Source organism: Rhinichthys klamathensis, unplaced genomic scaffold, assembly GCF_029890125.1.
Source record: "Rhinichthys klamathensis goyatoka isolate OS25496 unplaced genomic scaffold, OSU_Roscu_1.1 h1tg000249l_1, whole genome shotgun sequence".
Taxonomy (NCBI): Eukaryota; Metazoa; Chordata; class Actinopteri; order Cypriniformes; family Leuciscidae; genus Rhinichthys; species Rhinichthys klamathensis.
Window position 1 is genome coordinate 2168795 of NW_026606771.1, and position 20721 is coordinate 2189515.

General features: G+C 40.3%; 2 protein-coding genes across 2 annotated transcripts in view; both read right to left on the bottom strand.

Moving 5' to 3' along the window:
• The window catches only part of LOC130100896 (metalloproteinase inhibitor 2-like), a 318524-nt gene that overhangs the window by 58880 nt on the left and 238923 nt on the right, over positions 1-20721 (bottom strand). The gene's annotated exons all lie outside the window — the stretch shown is intronic.
• Positions 7625-8290, bottom strand: LOC130100893 (stonustoxin subunit beta-like). The gene is made up of 2 exons (XM_056266544.1): positions 8266-8290; positions 7625-8160 (listed from the first exon to the last, which is right to left on the bottom strand). The coding sequence occupies exons 1-2, from the start codon at positions 8288-8290 to the stop codon at positions 7625-7627; spliced, it is 561 nt and encodes a 186-aa protein (XP_056122519.1).

The following is a 20721-nucleotide window of genomic DNA, read 5'->3' on the forward strand; positions in this document are numbered from 1 at the left end:
TATCAATGTACATAACACAGCATCAGTGGCATAGCGACATCGACTGTGAATACGTAGTTAATCAGAATAGCCGGTTGCACTGAGGATACAGGGCAACATATAACGGCATAAATCATAGACACATATCAATGTACAAAACACAGCGTCTGTGGCATCGCGCAACAACTGTGACTACACAGTAAAAGAGTAGCCAGTTGCACTGAAGGATACAGGGCAATATATAGCGGCGTAATAGCTACACATATCAGTGCGTTGTGTGTACACAGCGTCAGTTGCATCGTACAACAATTGTGAATACGTAGTGATCAGAATAGCCATTTGCACTGAAGGATAGGGCAAAATATGACGGCATAGATCATAACACATAACAGTGTGTAGTGTGCACAAACACAGCGTCAGTTGCATCGCACGACAACTATGAATACACACTGCGTGGTAATCAGAATAGCCATTTGCACTGAATGACACAGGGCAATATACAACGGCAAATTCATATAGTGTGCAGTGTGTACGTAAACACAGTGTCAGTTGCATCGCGCAACAACTGTGAATACGTACTGCGTAGTAACCAGAATAGCCATTGCACTGAAGGACACAGGGCAATATATAATGGCATAAATCCTTACACATAACAGTGTGTAGTGAGTACGTAACACAGCGTCAGTTACATCGCGCAACAACTGTGAATACTTATGGTGTAGTAATCAGAATAGCCATTGCACTGAAGGACACAGGGCAATATATAATGGCATAAATCCTTACACATAACAGTGTGTAGTGAGTACGTAACGCAGCGTCAGTTACATCGCGCAACAACTGTGAATACTTATGGTGTAGTAATCAGAATAGCCATTGCACTGAAGGACACAGGGCAATATATAATGGCATAAATCCTTACACATAACAGTGTGGTGTGTATGTAACACAGCGTCAGTTGCATCGCGCAACAACTGTGAATACACACTGTGTAGTAATCAGAATCGCCATTGCACTGAAGGACACAGGGCAATATATAATGGCATAAATCCTTACACATAACAGTGTGTAGTGAGTACGTAACACAGCGTCAGTTGCATCGCGCAACAACTGTGAATACACACTGTGTAGTAATCAGAATCGCCATTGCACTGAAGGACACAGGGCAATATATAATGGCATAAATCCTTACACATAACAGTGTGTAGTGAGTACGTAACACAGCGTCAGTTGCATCGCACAACAACTGTGAATACTTACGGTGTAGTAATCAGAATAGCCATTGCACTGAAGGACACAGGGCAATATATAATGGCATAAATCCTTACACATAACAGTGTGTAGCGAGTACGTAACACAGCGTCAGTTGCATCGCGCAACAACTGTGAATACACACTGTGTAGTGGGGCTTGAGACCGTTTCGGCAGTAGATGAGGCGTCGCTTCAGCTTTACGGCCCGCGCCGAGGCCACCTTTCCGACGGCAGCTCCTTGGGCGCTGTCTACTCCAGCTCCATATCTGCCACCGCCTCAGTGAGAATGGCCATAAGCTCCGCATCCAAAGAGGCGAGGGCGCCTTCAGACGGAGACTCGGACCATTGGCGTCGTCCTCGTCATAACCGAACGAGATAATTCCCGTGCTTCCTCAAGAGGGCGGTAAATGGCCTCAAGAGTAACTCACGGGCTCTGCCACGTGAGGATGGCGTGGACCTTGGGCCGACGTCAGCGCCTCAACAGAACCCGCGAATGGAGATCTCTGCCATCTCCCGGTCCGCGGCTCGACGGCGGCAGACTGGGGAGAGGCAGGAGACACAAGGTCGTCGCTACGTGTAACGGCCAGCCTTGCACGAAGGATCTGATGGGAAGCTCCTCACAGGCGGGACATCCCGATCCCTCGAGTGCCGCCTCTGCGTGGTCCCGACCCAGGCACAGCACACAAGTTGTGTGCGTCCGGGGATTCGATGGGTCAACCACACGGGCGACAAAGAGACATAATATAATCCACCGGAACGCGAGAGGGGAATTAAAACTCCTTAATATACTCCGCTCTGAATGCGTACATCAACGGTGAAAACAGACTCGAGTGAAGAAAAAAGATTCTGAGGTTTTTGGCGCCCGCCGTCACCTATATTGAGCAGTGTCAGCCAATCAGGTGATGGCGGGACCGCCATTGGCTATTTGCAAGCAAAAGAGTTATTCTATCAGACTTCATGATTCGAGGGAAATGGATTTCCCCATACGTAATGTCGAGAGACCGACTCGATAAGGGAACATATAGGCTACAAATTGTTTTGAATCGTGACCAAAAAACCTGCTTTTTTACTGGACCAATCTAATGGCAAGCTTCTAACAGCAGTGACTAGGCCATTTAAAGTCCCTCTGGTGGTGAAAATCCAGCTTAATATTCTTTTGTGTTGAACAGATGGCCTTGATTGGGGAAGTGTTTGGTTTTTACCTCATAAGTTTTTTTGTTACAAACAAGGTGAAATAAATTTCTTTCATGATAATGCACAAATTCTACCCCGTCGAACATTTCCTTAGTAAGTTTGAGAAAGACATTGATGGTGTTTCTGCTCTTTGCGCTAGAAACAGAAGGCCTACCGGCACATTTGCTGTATTCATGTGGAGAAGTTATGGTGTGACGTGTCATGTTTATTAAGGGTAAAGTACTCTTTAATTTTGATTTGCATTTTGAAAATGTAATGTTTGGATATTTGAAGTATGATAAGAGATTAAATAAGTCAAATTTGACATTCATACGTGTACGTTTTCAACAAAAAAAAAACCCTTTCTCAGTAGCCCTTAAAGGAGTTTTAATATTACTTTTCTACTACTCAATCTAGTGCTAATGGAAAAGCTATTCGGCTGTTAATTTGTGTACGTTCTTTAAAATCTGTGAATGATACAAAGGTCTTGTATGTATTTTGGGATATATATATATATATAAAGGTCTAAATAAACACGTATAATAGGCTTACCATATAGTAAATCAGGGTAAGACAAAAACATGCTTTGGAAGAAGAATTGATGATGTATTTGAGTTATTACTTTTATTGTACATTTAAAGCAGGATGGATTCTGATTGGATATCAAAGTTTTTATCGTTCATCAAATGGAAAACAATCGTTCTGAAAGTGATTCCATTCCCACAATGTTGTTCCTCTGTTTCGTTATCATAGAATCTGCTATTCTTTTACATTTAGAACTAAATCTTTAGGTATAGTCCTTGGTGTGAAATCAATTAATCAACACAAACAAAGTGAGGTAATGAGGTAAAGGGAAGGAAAGTGTGTGTGTGTGTAGCAGAAATCCTACCACTAAAAATGCTGTGTTTTCATTATAGCCACTAGAGAGCGCTGAAGGATTGAGCGTTGGACTATTATTATTTATTTATATTTTTAAATAAGGACGTGCCTGATGACTATGGAACGCGATCGGGGTCAAAAGTCTTTAAACGAAACGCGTAAAATTCGACCGCGTCAACACGCATTGTTTGTTCGCTTTAACGCGGCAAAAAGCACAGTAGCCAATGAAATTGCTGTATTTAAGACTATATTTGCATATGTGAGGCGCTCGTACATATGCCTATGATTGGTGTATACGTATACAAACATCAGAAGTCATGTTTATTCATGAAGGATGTCGTAATGGTATACTGGTCAGCACATGTAAACATCAGACGTTATAATTGTGCATGAGGGATAATGGTGCATTGGTACGTTGTGTGTGATGTCATCCTTATGTCATGATTTGCCCTTTTCAGTTGTCCCACGGTCTATCTCAAGTAAGCAGCTGAAACCATGACCATGGCTGCTGTGAAACAATCTATATTGTAGCTTGTATAGCCAGTTAGCCACACACTGAATATTCATACAAGCCAAGTCAGAAAGTCAACTTTATTTCTAAAGCGCTGTGTGTGTGTATATATATACACTCACCGGCCACTTTATTAGGTACACCTGTCCAACTGCTCGTTAACACTTAATTTCTAAGCAGCCAATCACATGGCGGCAACTCAGTGCATTTAGGCATGTAGACATGGTCAAGACAATCTCCTGCAGTTCAAACCGAGCATCAGTATGGGGAAGAAAGTTGATTTGAGTGACTTTGAACGTGGCATGATTGTTGGTGCCAGAAGGGCTGGTCTGAGTATTTCAGAAACTGCTAATCTACTGGGATTTTCACGCACAACCATCTCTAGGGTTTACAGAGAATGGTCTGAAAAAGAAAAAACATCCAGTGAGCGGCAGTTCTGTGGGCGGAAATGCCTTGTTGATGCCAGAGGTCAGAGGAGAATGGCCAGACTGGTTCGAGCTGATAGAAGGGCAACAGTGACTGAAATAACCACTCGTTACAACCGAGGTATGCAGCAAAGCATTTGTGAAGCCACAACACGCACAACCTTGAGGCGGATGGGCTACAACAGCAGAAGACTCCACCGGGTACCACTCATCTCCACTACAAATAGGAAAAAGAGGCTACAATTTGCAAGAGCTCACCAAAATTGAACAGTTGAAGACTGGAAAAATGTTGCCTGGTCTGATGAGTCTCGATTTCTGTTGAGACATTCAGATGTTAGAGTCAGAATTTGGCGTAAACAGAATGAGAACATGGAACCATCATGCCTTGTTACCACTGTGCAGGCTGGTGGTGGTGGTGTAATGGTGTGGGGGATGTTTTCCTGGCACACTTTAGGCCCCTTAGTGCCAATTGGGCATCGTTTAAATGCCACGGCCTACCTGAGCATTGTTTCTGACCATGTCCATCCCTTTATGGCCACCATGTACCCATCCTCTTATGGCTACTTCCACCATGTCACAAAGCTCTAATCATTTCAAATTGGTTTCTTGAACATGACAATGAGTTCACTGTACTAAAATGGCCTCCACAGTCACCAGATCTCAACCCAATAGAGCATCTTTGGGATGTGGTGGAACGGGAGATTCGCATCATTGATGTGCAGCCGACAAATCTGCGGCAACTGTGTGATGCCATCATGTCAATATGGACCAAACTCCCTGAGGAATGCTTCCAGCACCTTGTTGAATCTATGCCACGAAGAACTGAGGCAGTTCTGAAGGCAAAAGGGGGTCCAACCCGTTACTAGCATGGGGTACCTAATAAAGTGGCCGGTGAGTGTATATATACACACACACACACACACCTACAGCAGAGTGCGAATTACCCCACCATAATTGGGGGGGTACTGCTCCTTCACTTCTTCTATGACCATCATGGTCCACTACCATATCAATCACATGATCGCCAAGTCCAACATGTGTTGTGCAACACACATACAAGGTCTAAACGTGCGACAAACTGATAATCAGTAGGCTACAGAATATCTCATTGTTATAGCTACAAAAGAAAACTGTTTTGATCAACTCCCAAAAGTTAGAAGTTAAGTGCACTAAAAAACCATTCTACTACCGGTAGTAAAACTAATACCCTTACAAGAAGTCTATTGCCTACTCAAAATGAGGCGGAGGTGGTAAAATGATAAAAATGTTATATTTTAATAATAAGATAATTAAATGTGTTTTTTTTTTGTTAGATCATCATATAGCCTAATGTGTTTCCCACATTTTTTGTTGGTGGAGTTTGGTATCTCTTGGGGGGTCCGGGGGCATGCCCCCCGGAAGATTTTTTTTTTACATTTTAAACATAAATTCATTAATCTGGTGCACTTTGAGTCACCCAAATCCACTATTAAAAATAAATAATCCACCCGCAAACCGCGCCTATATTTAGATGTATGCATCTGATCATCGCATTACAATTATTCAAATTCTTAGTGTTAAGCATGATAATATATCACACTGAAGTAGGCTGATTTAAAATGGACATTTATTTAAAATAAAAGTTGTTCTTTTGGCAAAATTACATTTCCTTAATAGCCTAAACAGAGGCTTTACTCCCTTCAAGCTAAAATTGTCAATGTTTCATTACATCACTGTTTGAAAACACTCAGAATAATTTTTTGTACCTTTATAAAGGGCATTTTCCCCTAATTTTATTAAATGTATGCTCCATCTTTCATTTCAAATTCTTAAATTTGATAAATATATTCAATTAAAATAATAAACACTAGGGTGTTATGTTACCAATAAAATTAAATAATAATTTACATTGAAAAGTTATAACTGTATTAAATTAGAGTATTTAAAATATTTTTGAATATACAAATAAGGAATGTTGTAAAGAATGATACTTTATGAAACTAGCGTTTTGTCATTCAACGTTGTCACTTGCTTGAGAAGTTGAAGTCGTTCTCTATCTCCATTGCTTCTAGCCACGGTGGTTAAAAATGGTACGGTCCACAATAGGGGTGTCTGAAATCGCTTTATATTAAAATGTTCCTACAGTGAAAATAGGAGTTGACTTGTATTGTAACTGTAATTATATTTTTTCACAATATCAGAAAAATTATCTGACCCCCCCAAAACTGATATTTCTGTCCCTTTGGGGGTACCCCCCAGTACCCCCTGTAATTCGAACTATGACCTACAGTACATATATAGCCTATTTACACTAAAAAGAGAAATTCAAAGGGGGTAAAAATAATTTCTTTCTTTCTCAAAATTGAGTTTTGATTTCTAAGTGATCAGTTTATGTACAAGTGTTTTCCCACATGATTATTGGCTGTAGGTCTTCAGTAAATTAATGTGGCATTTAAATGGCAGTGTTTCCCAAATGAAACACACGAGCTGTTAGTTTTGAATGATGTGTGTAATGTAGAGAAATGTGTTTAGAGTTTGTTTTTCAAATGCAAACTGAGTGCAAAGCATAATGTCCTTGTTTTTTTGCAGACTTGGTCTGAAGATTCGGTACATGAGTGAAAGGTTTCACCGAGTGAGCCTCAAATTCCACTTTTAGTGTCTTAGCAATTTGAAAAAACTTTAAAACAAACTGTGACAGAGGTCGCCTATGGAATGAACAAAGAAAATTTTAAAATTGCAATATTGCATGGAACTGAAGCATGAATGGAAGCAACAAAAAAGACTGCAATAAAAAAACAAAACAAGAGACAATTATTTTAGCGCAAGCAAAAAAAAAAAAAAGAAAAGAAAAAAATGGCACACATCAGCTTTGGAATAAAAGAAAAGAAATACCTGGAAATCTATTTGTTAGTAATCTGTGTCTTTAAAATATGATTAAGTAGATAAATGCCTTCTCCTGTCTTAATAAACCCGGTCTGGGAAACCGCCCCTAAAGGTTTAACTAAGTAATCCTTGCCACTATAACCTATGGCTTCCTAAAGACAAGTTTATGGGCAAATAAAATATTAATAATAAAAATATAATGAATATCAAAACACATTTTAAATATAATGTAGTAATTGTATTATAGCACTCCTCAGCCTGCAGAAGCCAAGATGATGTTCCTGGAAACAATACAGAACAGCAGAAACAAACTATACAACCAACTAAACACCAAATTACAAAACATTATTGTGTGAAAGTGAATAAAGTTGTGTGTGTGTGTGTGTAGTGCTCCATCGACGAGTGTTGAGCGTGGGTTGTTGATTCAGTATTTGGATGAAAAGAGACTGTCTTCCCAAAATTCAGAAAAACGAATACATCAGACTTCTCCATGTTGGAGTTTAAATGTTTCTATTTTATCCTCTATCTAACATTGGACAATGTTTAATTAAACCATGATGTCACACTGAGACACTGAAGAGTTATAATGAACCCTAAATCCAGCATAGACGGGTTGAGTGAATCTGTTGCGGAATGTGTGTATGTGTGTGAGTGTCTGTGTGTCAGAGACGCTGTAGAAGGATATAGTGCCGGTCGACACATCCACATACACTCCTACTCTATTAGAGGATAAAGAGATGTCAGGAATATCAGTGCTCTTATCATTGTGACGGACAGATAAGCTGTTATTATAGTAGATCAGACTCCAGGATTTATCATTGGATCCAAACATACAGTCAATCGGTCCTTTCTCGCAGATTCCTTTATATGTCACTGATATGCCAACAGTCCCGCTCCATTCAGCCTCCCAGTAACAGCGTCCAGACAGACTCTCTTTACACAGGACCTGAAGAACATCATCAAATCTGTCTGGATGATCAGGATACGGCTGACTCTTAGACACACATGTCACTGTCCTGTTCTCCTCAGACAGAAGGAGTCGAGTGTGTGCTGTGTGTGGATCCAGTCTGAGATCACAGGGATCTGAACACAACAAGAGAGAAACATTTCACTAAATCACACAAATCAACAACAAATCACTGAATGAGTGTGTGTGTGTGTGTGTGTGTGTGTGTAGAGTAGACCTACATTTGTGTAATTCTGCTGCTGTCATTTTATCCACACTATAAAACACAAACATGATTCATATTCATTTTCTAAAGGAAAGACAAGAAAGAAAAGCACACACACACACACACACACACAGCCAGCAGCGTCACTGAACGTGACTCGACAACAGAACCGGAAGACAATACAATGCTGAATAAAGTCATAGTTTTTGTTATTTTTGGACCAGGGACGTGCAGAGAGTTCTTCAGGGGCAGGGACTCAAATGTAAAAAAGGGGCATATATATATATATATATATATATATATATATATATATATATATATATATATATATATATATACTGTATATATATACACTACCGTTCAAAAGTTTGGGGTCAGTGAGAATTTTATTTTTTATTTTTTGGAGGAAAGAAATCAATACTTTTATTTATCAAGGAATAATTAATTTGATCGAAAGTGACAGTAAAGACATTTATAATGTTACAAAAGTCTTTTGAACTTCCTATTCATCAAAGAATCCTAAAAAAAAAAAAAAAAAAACTGTACAACTGACAGACCAACAACTGTTTCAACATTGATAATAATAATGTTTCTTGAGCATCAAATCCTCATATTATACTGATTTGTGAAGGATAATTTGACACTGAAGACACTGACACTGGTGATGCTGAAAATTCAGCTTTGATCACAGGAATAAATTACACTTTACTATATATTCACACAGAAAACAGCTGATTTACACTGGAATAATATTTAATACTATAACTGATTTTTGTTGTATTTTTAATCAAATAAGCGCAGCCATGGTTAGCAGAAGAGAATTCTTTTAAAAGTATTTAAAATGGTACCGACCCCAAACTTTTGAACGGTAGTGTAGTTTTATGTGAAAATCGCTCAATGAACTACATCTCCCGGGAAGCGAAACAACGAGCGAGATCCGCTGCTCGTGTGTGTGCAGTCTGGTACAAAACACTCAGGCATGACGGCGTAACGTTACGATTATAACGTAAGACTATAGAAGCAATGACAGACGTTAGCTTCAGTAAAGTTAGCTTCATTCATTGAGAGAAAATGTGCGCCTTTTGGGTTTGTAGTCTTTTTAATTACGTATTTTCACAGTCTTATACCTCAACAGTTTTACATCAAACTGCGACTTTCTTGACTTTAAAATGTATCTTTTAAATTGACAAACATCATATGTGTAATTCAGGGCACAATTCAAACGAGATCAAAATATTTGTTGTCTCTCGCCATTGACTACCATGCAATATTTTTCCGAAATAAGGTCCCATGGTGGTCGACCGGAAGGGGAGGGACTTAGGCTCTCTATTGTCCAATGAAATTTGAACTTGTTGTGCCTGATGACGATTGGTCGGTGTATTATACATGACAAACCGGCTTCAATGAATTATGTAATATTTTAAAATATGTGATGTTGATTTTTAATTAAATCGCCACACTAACGTTACCTTTTATTATAAAAAAAAAAAAGGTTAAAAAAATTGCGGTCGAGCCATATAGGCCTAACGTTACTCACTGAAAGAACCATATTTGGATGGAGTGGAGAGCATCGGTTCCCGAGCAGACTGTGGAATATCTAAGTCATACGTGTAAACCATTGCATTTTCATTTTAAAACACATAACTTTCACTACAGTTGCGCCTGCCGTCCACAGAGTTTTCGACCCTCGAAAACGGAGACACCTCTTCAGTGAGTCAAGTCCGAAGCAAGACAGTCACATGCAAGTGACGCAACCCACAGCAACGCGTTATGGCAACGACCATAGATGGCAACGACACCTCCGACTGACAGAAACGTAAAAATAAACGTGAATTTAGGGTACTTTGGTCTTGTACACATTGTCATGTTAATTATAATCAAATGCATTGTTTTATTGACCACAATATTATCATTGATATTTGTTTGAGAAGGGCACTTTTGATTAATTTTGAAAAAGGGCAGGGGCTCGAGGGGCTTAATCTTAATCTTAATTTATGGAGGCGACCTCGACCTCTGAGGTAAACGTGGTCGCAGCTCGCAGACCAGACCGCAGTTGTGTCTGAGTAGTTTTGCGAGTTTTTGAATTCTTTCCAGCCATCTTACGCAGTCCGGAGTTAGACTTTCTAGTAAAGAAAATACTGCAGAGTAAGACTATACTAAATATGTAACGAAAAAGCGCAGAAAAATAACAATATTAACCTAAATCGGCTGGAGCTTACAAACTCACGTCCTGCTCGGCAGCGCCCCCGGCCATCTGTTTTCATTGAAAAGGTAAGAACAGAGTTTGTTCTTACTTAGAGGACCATATCAAATAAAAAACAATTTCACATTTCCGAAACAAAAAGATGAGAGAAGATGTCAGCATGACTATTTTAATACAGTCTTAGTCAATGGAGAAAAAAATCAAAAGAAGCTGGCTTATGTACTCAAAAAAGAAGGACAGTTTGTCCTGCAAAATCTTTTCTCAGAAAGATTTCAAATTGATTAGAGAAGGACTAAAGGACTGGAAAAATGCCAGCCAATTGCTCAAGACCCATGAGGATAGCCATGAGCACAATACAAACATGGCAAGAAGGAATTAGAGCTTCGTCTTGCAAAAGGGATGAGCATAGATAAGCAGGAGACGGCACTCACTGAGGCCGAGAGAAACAGGCGAGAGGTGCTTACCAGACTTAGCCTGACTACGTCAGACTCCGTACTTCCGCTCAATTTCAGTTCGCTTCTGCACTCAGTCTGAGACATCGACATGTCTCTCTGTTTTCCTCCGGCCTGAAAACAGCCGGCCAATCAACGAACAGAGGGCGGGCTGAGAGCCGTGACGTAGACGCTAAGCGCCGAGTTTAAGATTGGGGAAATCGAAAACGACCGCGGATATGGAGACACGGGATGCAATTCGCTCTGTTGTGGAGAATATTCCCAACATTTGCAAACTGAAGCCCGAACAAGAAGAGTGTTTGTTAGACATTTTGAATGCAGGTGATGTTTAAGTTGGAGAGAGAGGTGATTGAGTTATGTGATTGGCTTACGGGTAACCAATGATTTTATACTTCAGACAAGCGCCCCCCCCCCACGAGAAAGAAAACACTTTTCAATTATGCCATTCCAGACTCTGTCTATGAAGCAAAGCGAAGTAGCAGAGTTTGGTATTACCAGGCTATACCAGACTGGTGGCAATAATTCAGTCCTTAGCTGAAAGAAACATTGCTTTAAGGGGATCCACAGACACATTAAACAAACCAGACAATGGCAATTTTCTCAAAGAAGTGGAGCTTATGGCCAAATTTGACCGAATAATGAAGCAGCATGTTGGTAGCTGGAAGTCACACACATTACCTGGGCAAAAGAATCCAAAATGAACTCATAGACTCAATCAGCACAAAAATATTGGAAGAGATCAAGACCTCAAAGTATTTCTCCATCATTTTAGATTGCACCCCTGATCTGAGTCATAAAGACCTGGGCCCGTATGTATAAAGCCACTCAGAGTAAAATTTTAGTCTCAAGTCTGTCAAAATTCTAAGAATTACATAATTTTACTCTTATTCCTAAACTTAAGAATAAGCGTAATTCATAAAGGTTCCTAAGTGTTAAGACTTGGTCTCAGCTCCTAAATTATTTAAGAGAGCTGGAGAGGTCTCCTAACCTAGTTAGGAGTAACAAGATGGCAGCAGAGAGGTTAGGCCATGCACTTTTCAACGAAAATATGATGTAGTTAAATGAGTTGATCAAACGATAAAAAGGTTTAATCATCAAGGTATTCTTTTTGTATCTTACCTTTTAAAAAAGTTTTATAGCAATGAAATTAAAGTAATAATTATATTTTTGGGGACTGGAATGCAGCAGTGCACCGGTGATGACTCGGGCCCTTCAGTCCACAGTTAGTAGGCTCTTGAATAGCACTATTGTGACACTGACCACACCAAATATACAGTGGTGGCCAAAAGTGATGTGCAGAGTTTATTTATTTATTTATTTTATTTAATGACCCTACAAGTTTGCTTCAACCTTTTATGAGGAACATATTTTTATATTAATATCTTTTTAATATTTTAAAATATGAGGGAAGAACAAAACACTAAACTTAGTGAAAGTATTTATCTGACAAAATTATTTCAAGTCACCTTTATTTCTACAATGCTTTTTACAATACAGAAGCAGCTTTACTGAGATTACAGGAAAATAATGCAACAAAGTTAGTCTTGGCTGTACAGCAGCTCTAGAAGAGAATAGTGTCATTGTCCTGCTTAAGTAAGTTCAGTGTTTATTAATTTCAACCAGAAAGACTCGGGAGGCAAAATGACATGACAAAGTATACATTTATTAACAGCCCATCAAGCAAGTATTGTGTTATAAAGTTCTGTTGCGTAGGCCCTGTCCCTAGCTCGCAATCCGAGGGTAACGGAGTCTGTTTTTACTGCCTGAAGACGCAGGCGGAGCACAGCCGACCCCCGGGAGGTATGAGGTATGGACAGGTGAAGGACCCCCGGGTGACGTGACAATTTAGTCTTCCTGGCAGAACTTAAGCTTTAATTTCCATTGTAAAAAATCATTAGTTATCTATTTAGTGATTTATCTATACAGCCACTCTGGTGAAAACAGTGATGTCATCGTCCAGTTCAGTTCAGTTCTCATATAATGGTATCAATGCAGGCAGATCAATATTATTTTTAAATATTAACTGACAAATAAGGGCAAACTACAGCTACAGGTTTTAGAAAAACAAAACAAAAAGATAGAGGGAAAATTCTTAACTGGTGATACTTATATCTTAACAGGCTTGGGAGGGATTAAATAGATTAATGGGTAGGCCAAATAAAAAGGATGATAACTGTGTAAGTAAAAGTTTTATTAATGATTTAAATAACTTTTATGGTAGATTTGACACTGTGGAAGGCAAGACTGAATGTGATGAGATATGTAATAATCTCCCTGCAGAATCATCAATAGTTATCAATGAGGCTGGTGTCATGGCAAGCCTTTGTAAACTAAGGCCTAATAAGACCACTGGCCCAGATGGTTTAAAAGCATGCCTTCTTAAAGAGTGTGCTCCTCAACTAAAAGGAGTCTTTGCAAGGTTGTTCCAATTACTTTTGGACACAGGTAAAGTGCCAAAATTATGGAAGCACTCAATAATTAGGCCTGTGGCAAAAAAGCCAAGGGCGAGCATGCCAAATGACTTCTGGCCCATTGCAATAACTTCTATATTGTGTAAAACTATGAAACGAGTTTTAGCTAATCATCTAACTTCGACTGTCGCCTCTAGGTTAGATTCACTTCAGTTTGCATATAAGAGTAACAGAGGTACATGATGCTGTACTGACACTGCTTAATACAGTTACAAAACATCTCATGCATCCCAAAGCATATGTCAGGGTTTTATTCGTGGATTTTAGCTCGGCTTTTAATTCAATGAAGATTCATATTCTCTTAACAAGATGTTAATACAGGTTTAGTCCGCTGGATTAGAAATTGTCTTTCTTGTCGTACACAGAGGGTCTGTGTTCGAGGGACTGTGTCTGATATGCTAACTTTAAGTACAGGTTGCCCACAAGGCTGTGTCCTTTCCCCTGTGTTCTTCTCTCTTTTTACTAATAAGTTTACGATTAAAGAAGAACATTTTAGATTGTTCAAATACGCTGATGATATGGCCTTAGTGGGCCTATTGGACAAAACTAATTTGTTATATGACGCTGCCTATCTGGCTCACATTAAGGCCCTGGAGAAGTGGTGTCATTTTAGCCAACTAGAAATTAACGTGGCAAAGACAAAATAATTGGTTATCTGCCCAAAAGCAGATATGTCAATCCAGCCAATTTCACTTGTGGGTCAACAAGTTGAAATTGTGAAGAAGTTTAGTTCAATTCTTGATTCACACATGAATTTTGCTGACAATTCAGACTACCTTTTTAAAAAGTGTTCGCAACGTTTATTTCTTCTTAGACAACTTAGTGGCCTTGGAGTTAGTCAGCATATTTTAGAACTTGTGTACAAATCCATGGTGGAGAGTGTAATAACTTTTCATCTCACAGCCTGGTATGATCATTTAAATTGCAGATCTAAGAACAAACTTGCCAGAATTGTGACAATTGCAAGCAGAATAGTTGGCAGACAACAGAGGCTACTAGTACAGCTCTATGCTGAAAGGGCGAAGAAGGCAAGGACTATTCTTGCAGATAGTTCTCATCCTCTCTTCAGTCAATTTGAGCCCATGAAATCGGGAAGACGCTACAGAACCCCTCTAACAAAATAAAAATGTGTTTAAGAGGTCTTTTATTCCAAATGCTGTTAAAATTCTCAACTCGGCAAGTAAATGATAATCCAAATGACTATAGTATGAAATGTGATTATTATGTATTTATTTTTTATGAATTGTGATCTGTCTGTTTTATGTCTTTGTCTTCTATTATGGTCTGTATATTTATTTTAATGGCTGGTGAGCCAAAGACAGTTTTCCACCTTGGTGGACAATAAAGATATTACAATTAAAAAGCTCACAGGAGAAAAAAAAAATCATATATTGTCTGCAACATAATCATTTATTAATATTTGATTTTCCTCTCTTGTTTTTTCACCTGTTCATAATTTATTTGTATGACAGCTTGGCTAAAAATTATGTCAATTTGAAATGTTTCATTGTGTTATCACAAATAAACAATTGACTCCAGGCACAACTACACAATACGCTTACACAATATTGAACACATTTTTAATACTATTTGAATAAAGGGTGAATCTGACAATTTTCCTTCAATACTAATTTGTGATAATTTTGCACAATGCAAAGCCATTTAAAAAAAATACATTTAAATATTAAACTTTCAGTGTCTTAATTAAATTATTTTATTATAATTACATTAAATAATTGGTGTCATGCTGCTGTGACCTCACCCTTGCAGGCTCACTATTGGCTGATTCAGAGGGTGAGGGCGGCCATTTTGGGTTCACATCATTGTAGTCCTTAGTTTGCAGCACTTAAGTCCCACTTCAGTCAGCACTTAAAAATCAGTCTTATACTTTACTGAAAGTTGCTTTTAGCTGCTTTATAAATGTCTCCTACTCTTAGAAAAGTCCTACTCTTTACTAAGTATTTTTTTACACTTAAGTCAAAGCTTAAGACTATTCTTAAGATCATTTCTTAGAAGTTTTATACATACGGGCCCTGCTCTCTGTCATTGTCAGGATTGTTTCACTGGAAGAAGAATCGCCACAAATTAAAGAACATTTCATGGGCTTTCTTGTGGCAGAGGAGTCAACCAGGGAAAGTTTGTCTTCCCTCATCCTCAAAAGACTGGAGAGGACAATCCTATGATAATGGTGCCAACATGAAGGGAAGGAATAAAGGTGTTCAGGCTAGGCTGCTTCAACTCAACTCAAGAGCCTTTTTTTGCCCACATCTTAAATGATGTGGTAGCTGATGCTGCTAAGAGCTCACCGGATAACATTGGCTACTTTGGATATTTAGCAAAATCAATCTCAGATTCGACCCATGGATGGGATATCCTCCTGAAACATGTCAAAACCACCGTGAAATCATGGTCAGAGTCCAGGTGGGAAAGCAGGATATACAACATCCAGGCGAGGGAAACTACTGAAGACCCTGTGGTGAAAGTTGAAGCCCAGTCTTTGGCTGAGGAGATTGGATCCTACCGCTTTTCTATTTGCACGGTCATATGGTATGACATCCTCAACAAGACCCAGCATGTGAGTAAACTGATGCAATCCCCCTCCATGCAGCTAGATGTGGCTGTTGACTTGCTGAAGAAAGCAGAGATTCTCTTGACGGCAACAGAAGCACTGGATGTTCTAGGCAACTGCAAAGGAAATGTGTGAGGAGATGAACGTGGAAGCTGCAATCAAACAGAAGCGGTTGAGAACCACAAAAAGGCACTTTGGTTACGAGGCTCCAGATGAGCCTATTGGTGATGCACTTAAAGGCACGTACGATTTTTTGATGACGCAGTGATGAGCTGAATGATGGGACTTGCTGTCAAGCTGATGGATCTAATAATGTTTATGGATGAGTGCAAACATTCATGTTTATTAACATTACAGTGGTAAGAAGCAGGTCGCGATTGCTAAAGAGACAGATATCACGCGAGTCCCGCGGATATAAAGGAATAAGGACATTTAATTCTACCGAACTGCCCGCAAGTGCTGGATTACTCACACAGGTCAGTTTATTAGACGAATTAAAATTCGGTAACGCAGCGCTGCTTCACTTGGTCTAACGTTACACTATCACACTAAACGGCATTTAAATGTGTGTTGAAAGTTATAATGTTATACTACGTGTTAGTTCGTTTGCTATACGAAACTAGCAGTAAGCTAGATTAACATTAGAATAACATACTGACCATCAGTGGCGGTCTTAAAGGAGAACTCCGGCGCAAAATGAACCTTTGGTCTAATTACACATTGTTACCTAGTCAACCGTTATCTGAGATTTGTTTTCATGATTATCGAATGTAAATAGTTTTATCTCTAAAAACAGTTTAGCCTATAAAGCTAGTATAACGCTAGTATATTGGGCATGGAGTAATGACAAATAAAAATCGCTTGTTAATACCACTAACAGGGCTCAAAATAGCCCCACACTAACACGGTAGCATAATGAGGGTCCCTACCTTCAAACCGAAGCATTGAGAACTCAGACAGTTTAATAAGAAGATATTTTTTACATACAGTCAACTTCGCGTATACAGGCAGAAGCCATCTTTGAAAAACAGTCTCTACCAGTTGATCTACGAACGCCGATCCAAGTGCGCTGGTGAGATGTGAACGAGCTATAAGTTGTGATAAGGTGAGCGCGAACAGCAGGCTTGGATCGGCGTTCGTAGATCGACTGGCAGAGACTCTTTTTCAAAGATGCCTTCTGCCTGTATACGCGAAGTTGACTGTATGTAAAAAATATCTTCTTATTAAACTGTCTGGACACTGACAAAGTTCTCAATGCTTCGGTTTGAAGGTAGGGACCCTCATTATGCTACCGTGCTAGTGTGGGGCTATTTTGAGCCTTGTTAGTGGTATTAACAAGCGATTTTTATTTGTCATTGATCTATGCCCAATATACTAGCGTTATACTAGCTTTATAGGCTAAACTTTTTTTAGAGATAAAACTATTTACATTCGATAATCATGAAAACAAATCTCAGATAACGGTTGACTAGGTAACAATGTGTAATTAGACCAAAGGTTCATTTTGCGCCGGAGTTCTCCTTTAACATAGAGGCATAGGTAGGGCAGGCGGCTGCTTGGGGCCCCCTACCAGCGGTCGTAGTAGGGGGGCCCCCAACCAACCTAAAAAAAAAAAAATAGAAAAGAAAAAGCCCCTTATTATCATGAACGCTTTGTAACCGAATGAATGAGATGAGTGGTGTTGATTGACGGTTGTGAGCACCAATTAGAAAGGAGTATCCACTATTTAAGAGATGGTTGGTTATGGCCTGGGATGCGTCACGTCCGGTTCCCCCCCTTCTGTTGTTGACAGTAGCTGCCTGTAGGTATGTGTGTTAGTATATAGTACTTTTTGTTTTTAGTTTCTTGTATGTATGGGACTGACGATTAGTGTTGTTTAGCCTGTCTTTCCTCTCCGGCTTCCCTCGGCTTGTTGCGATGGGTGCATTCGCTGGCTGTTTGCCTTTCAGTGTCCCTGTAGTCCAGCTGAACAGCGGATTGCATGATTTTGAGTATCCGTGCCTGTGAAAGGATAAACGCATTATGTGAACGCATCATCCCCTTCCGGATTTTCCCTCTCGTCCCGGCGATTTTGTTTTGCCTGCTGGTGCTATAATCGGTTCTGGCTTTTGCCTTTTCTGCTGTTGCTACAGTTTACATTTAACAACTTGTTGCTTCCTCGTGCCATCTGTGAGAAGATCGTGTCACCCCACTGATGAAGGGGATCGTTGCTGTCTGGTTTTACTTCATATATTGAGCTAACGCTACTTTGTGTGCTGAACTTTGGAGGCGGACGCTTAACGTTATTAGTGCTCAAATCGGAGCACTACCATCTGCTTGTGAGCCCATTGCGGGCATTGAGTTATCTATTTGTTTCCTTTTCGTTATTTACACCTTCGTATGATATTTGTGATTGTCTGATTGATATTATTACTATCTGCTCACTATTGTAGCATAAATACCATCCAACTGTGGTTTATTGCAGTTAGTATTTGTGAAGTTTGTCATTAATTCTGTTTTTCTTTTCCTTTTGTGATTTCATTTCAGGTGCTGAGGTTCCATGGGTTGAGGATCTCTTTTGGTGGTGGTGTTTTCTCCAAATGTTTGCAGTGACACTTTTGAAGTATTTGGGGTGTTGTGAGTGTGCTTTCGGTGAATTAGTTTAGTGATTCCTCTTCCTGTGGTCTACCTCAGCCCTGCCAGTTCGTGTGTCTTTTCATTTATTTCAATGTGTATGTCCTTGTTTATTTGAATGTGTGTTTGTTACTGAAAACCTTGCCAGTGATGCTCCAAGTCGCCTCTTTTTAAATGTGACTTATTCTGCTGCTTTAATTTAAATTTTGTATTAATAAAACTTTTGTACAATTTACATATCCAAGTCTCTGCCTACCTTTATTAGGGACATGAACCTGAGTGACCTAAGAATAATAATTTGAGTGTTGTCTATATTTCCCGGGGCGCAATTCCCCGGGTGGCGTAGTTGAAATTCTTTACCTGTAATACCAGCCTCCCGCCACAAGCTTCAAAAGCATAGTAAATGTTATTAATATTCTAAAGAAATACGTTGAAATGAAGTAGTAGTTAAAATGTCCAGTTCATGGTTATCTGTCCCTACACATAACACCCCCTACTTTCACAATAAAATGGACTAGTCCATAACGGTGCGCGGCGCGAAACCGCGAAAGATAAACACGACAGGAGGACTGGGAAGTACACAATGAAGCAAGACGAGTCTAAACGAAAATGAAACGAAGTTACCCAAGCGGCTCAAATAAAAGAAAAAAGATGCCGATATGTATTTGGTACAACTTGTAACGACTGGAAATAAGGTGTGGCCCCTTTAAGAGCTGTGCGCTCCCTGTTGAACTGTCGGCAGTATTGTATTGTATTGTATTGTATTGTATGTGCCATGGGCCTCGAATACCTCTTTTACTGTCTATGCGAACACCCCATGTCTGCGGGTAATTTTTGTTTGATGCTAATTTTTATCTTATTTTGTTTATTAAGTAACGATGTGGACGGTAGAACGTGTGACTGACAGTTAGGCTACACGAGTTCGATTTGGGAATAAAGTGCGAGTTTTGAGATGCCAATCGCCTCCGTGTGTCTGTCTGGCCTCTGCATGCAATAACTTCAGTTGTGAGCTATCCCTAATCTTCCTGAAGCAACGCGTTACAAACTGTACTTCAGTTTCATTGCGGGGACACCACCTTCACCTGCCATCATGTCTATCGGCTCGCTTTCGGGTTAAACTTTCCGCGACTGCGCAACTGTGTTATAGGTTGCCAGGTTGAGGTGACAAACGGGTTGAAATTGTAAATGGTCTGTGGATTGTGTGAATATAATGCATTTAATACAATCTGGCAACTGGTCAACATTAGACAAACATATTGTTCCGATTATTCATAAAGGAGTTTGGGCCATGCAATTTACGAGAGTTCCCTATCAAGGCTACGGAACTCGACATTACGGATGTCGTATATGGGAACTCCTCTCATCCTTCACTTCCGCTGAAATCTTATAGGCTAACGCCAGCAGAGCTGGCCAATTGACGCAAATATGCAAATACTGAACTTCGTAGCAGTAATAAGCAAGTGCAGCGTCAATTCCCTTCAGAATCTCTCTCTTCACGCTCAAATCATGTGCTAGAAAGCTGATACTACACTACAACTTGGATTATTTCGCCGTCGTTGAAGTTGCGCCGAGATACTTGCACTTTCTCCTGCATCCGATGGCAACTAACTGCAACTTGTGCTCGGGCCACATCTTGTGTAGTGTGTATGGGGCTAGCCCACGCCGAGTCAGCCCTCAGGGACGGAGGGTCCTGCGACCACTGCGCGGACATGTCTCTTCGAGCTCTCAAAGCCAGGAGGGAAGAGGCTCGCGCAGCAGCGGGGATCGGGCCTACCGCCGCCACTGAGCCGCTGGTAGCCCCCCCCAACCGCGGAGTCGAGGTTCGTCCCCCGGTGAGCTTTCCCGACACCGCCTTTCAGCCCACTGGCGAGGTCGCTGACTTCGTTTCCTTCGGGGCGAGTGAGGAAGACGACTCCATGTCTCTGTCTGCTTCCGAGAACGACTGGGGTGCGGAGCGGACCGCATCGCGGACGGCCGCGGAGCAAGAGACCCCGGCGGACCTGCAGGACGAGCTCTTCCGTATCCTCTCGAAGGCCGTCGAGGAACTGGACCTGTCGTGGAAGGCTCCCGACGAACCTTCAAAGAGCAAACTGGATACGTGGTTCCTCCAATCGAGCCGCCGTCAGGCCGCTTCGAAAAGAGGAACACCGTTTTTTCCTGACTT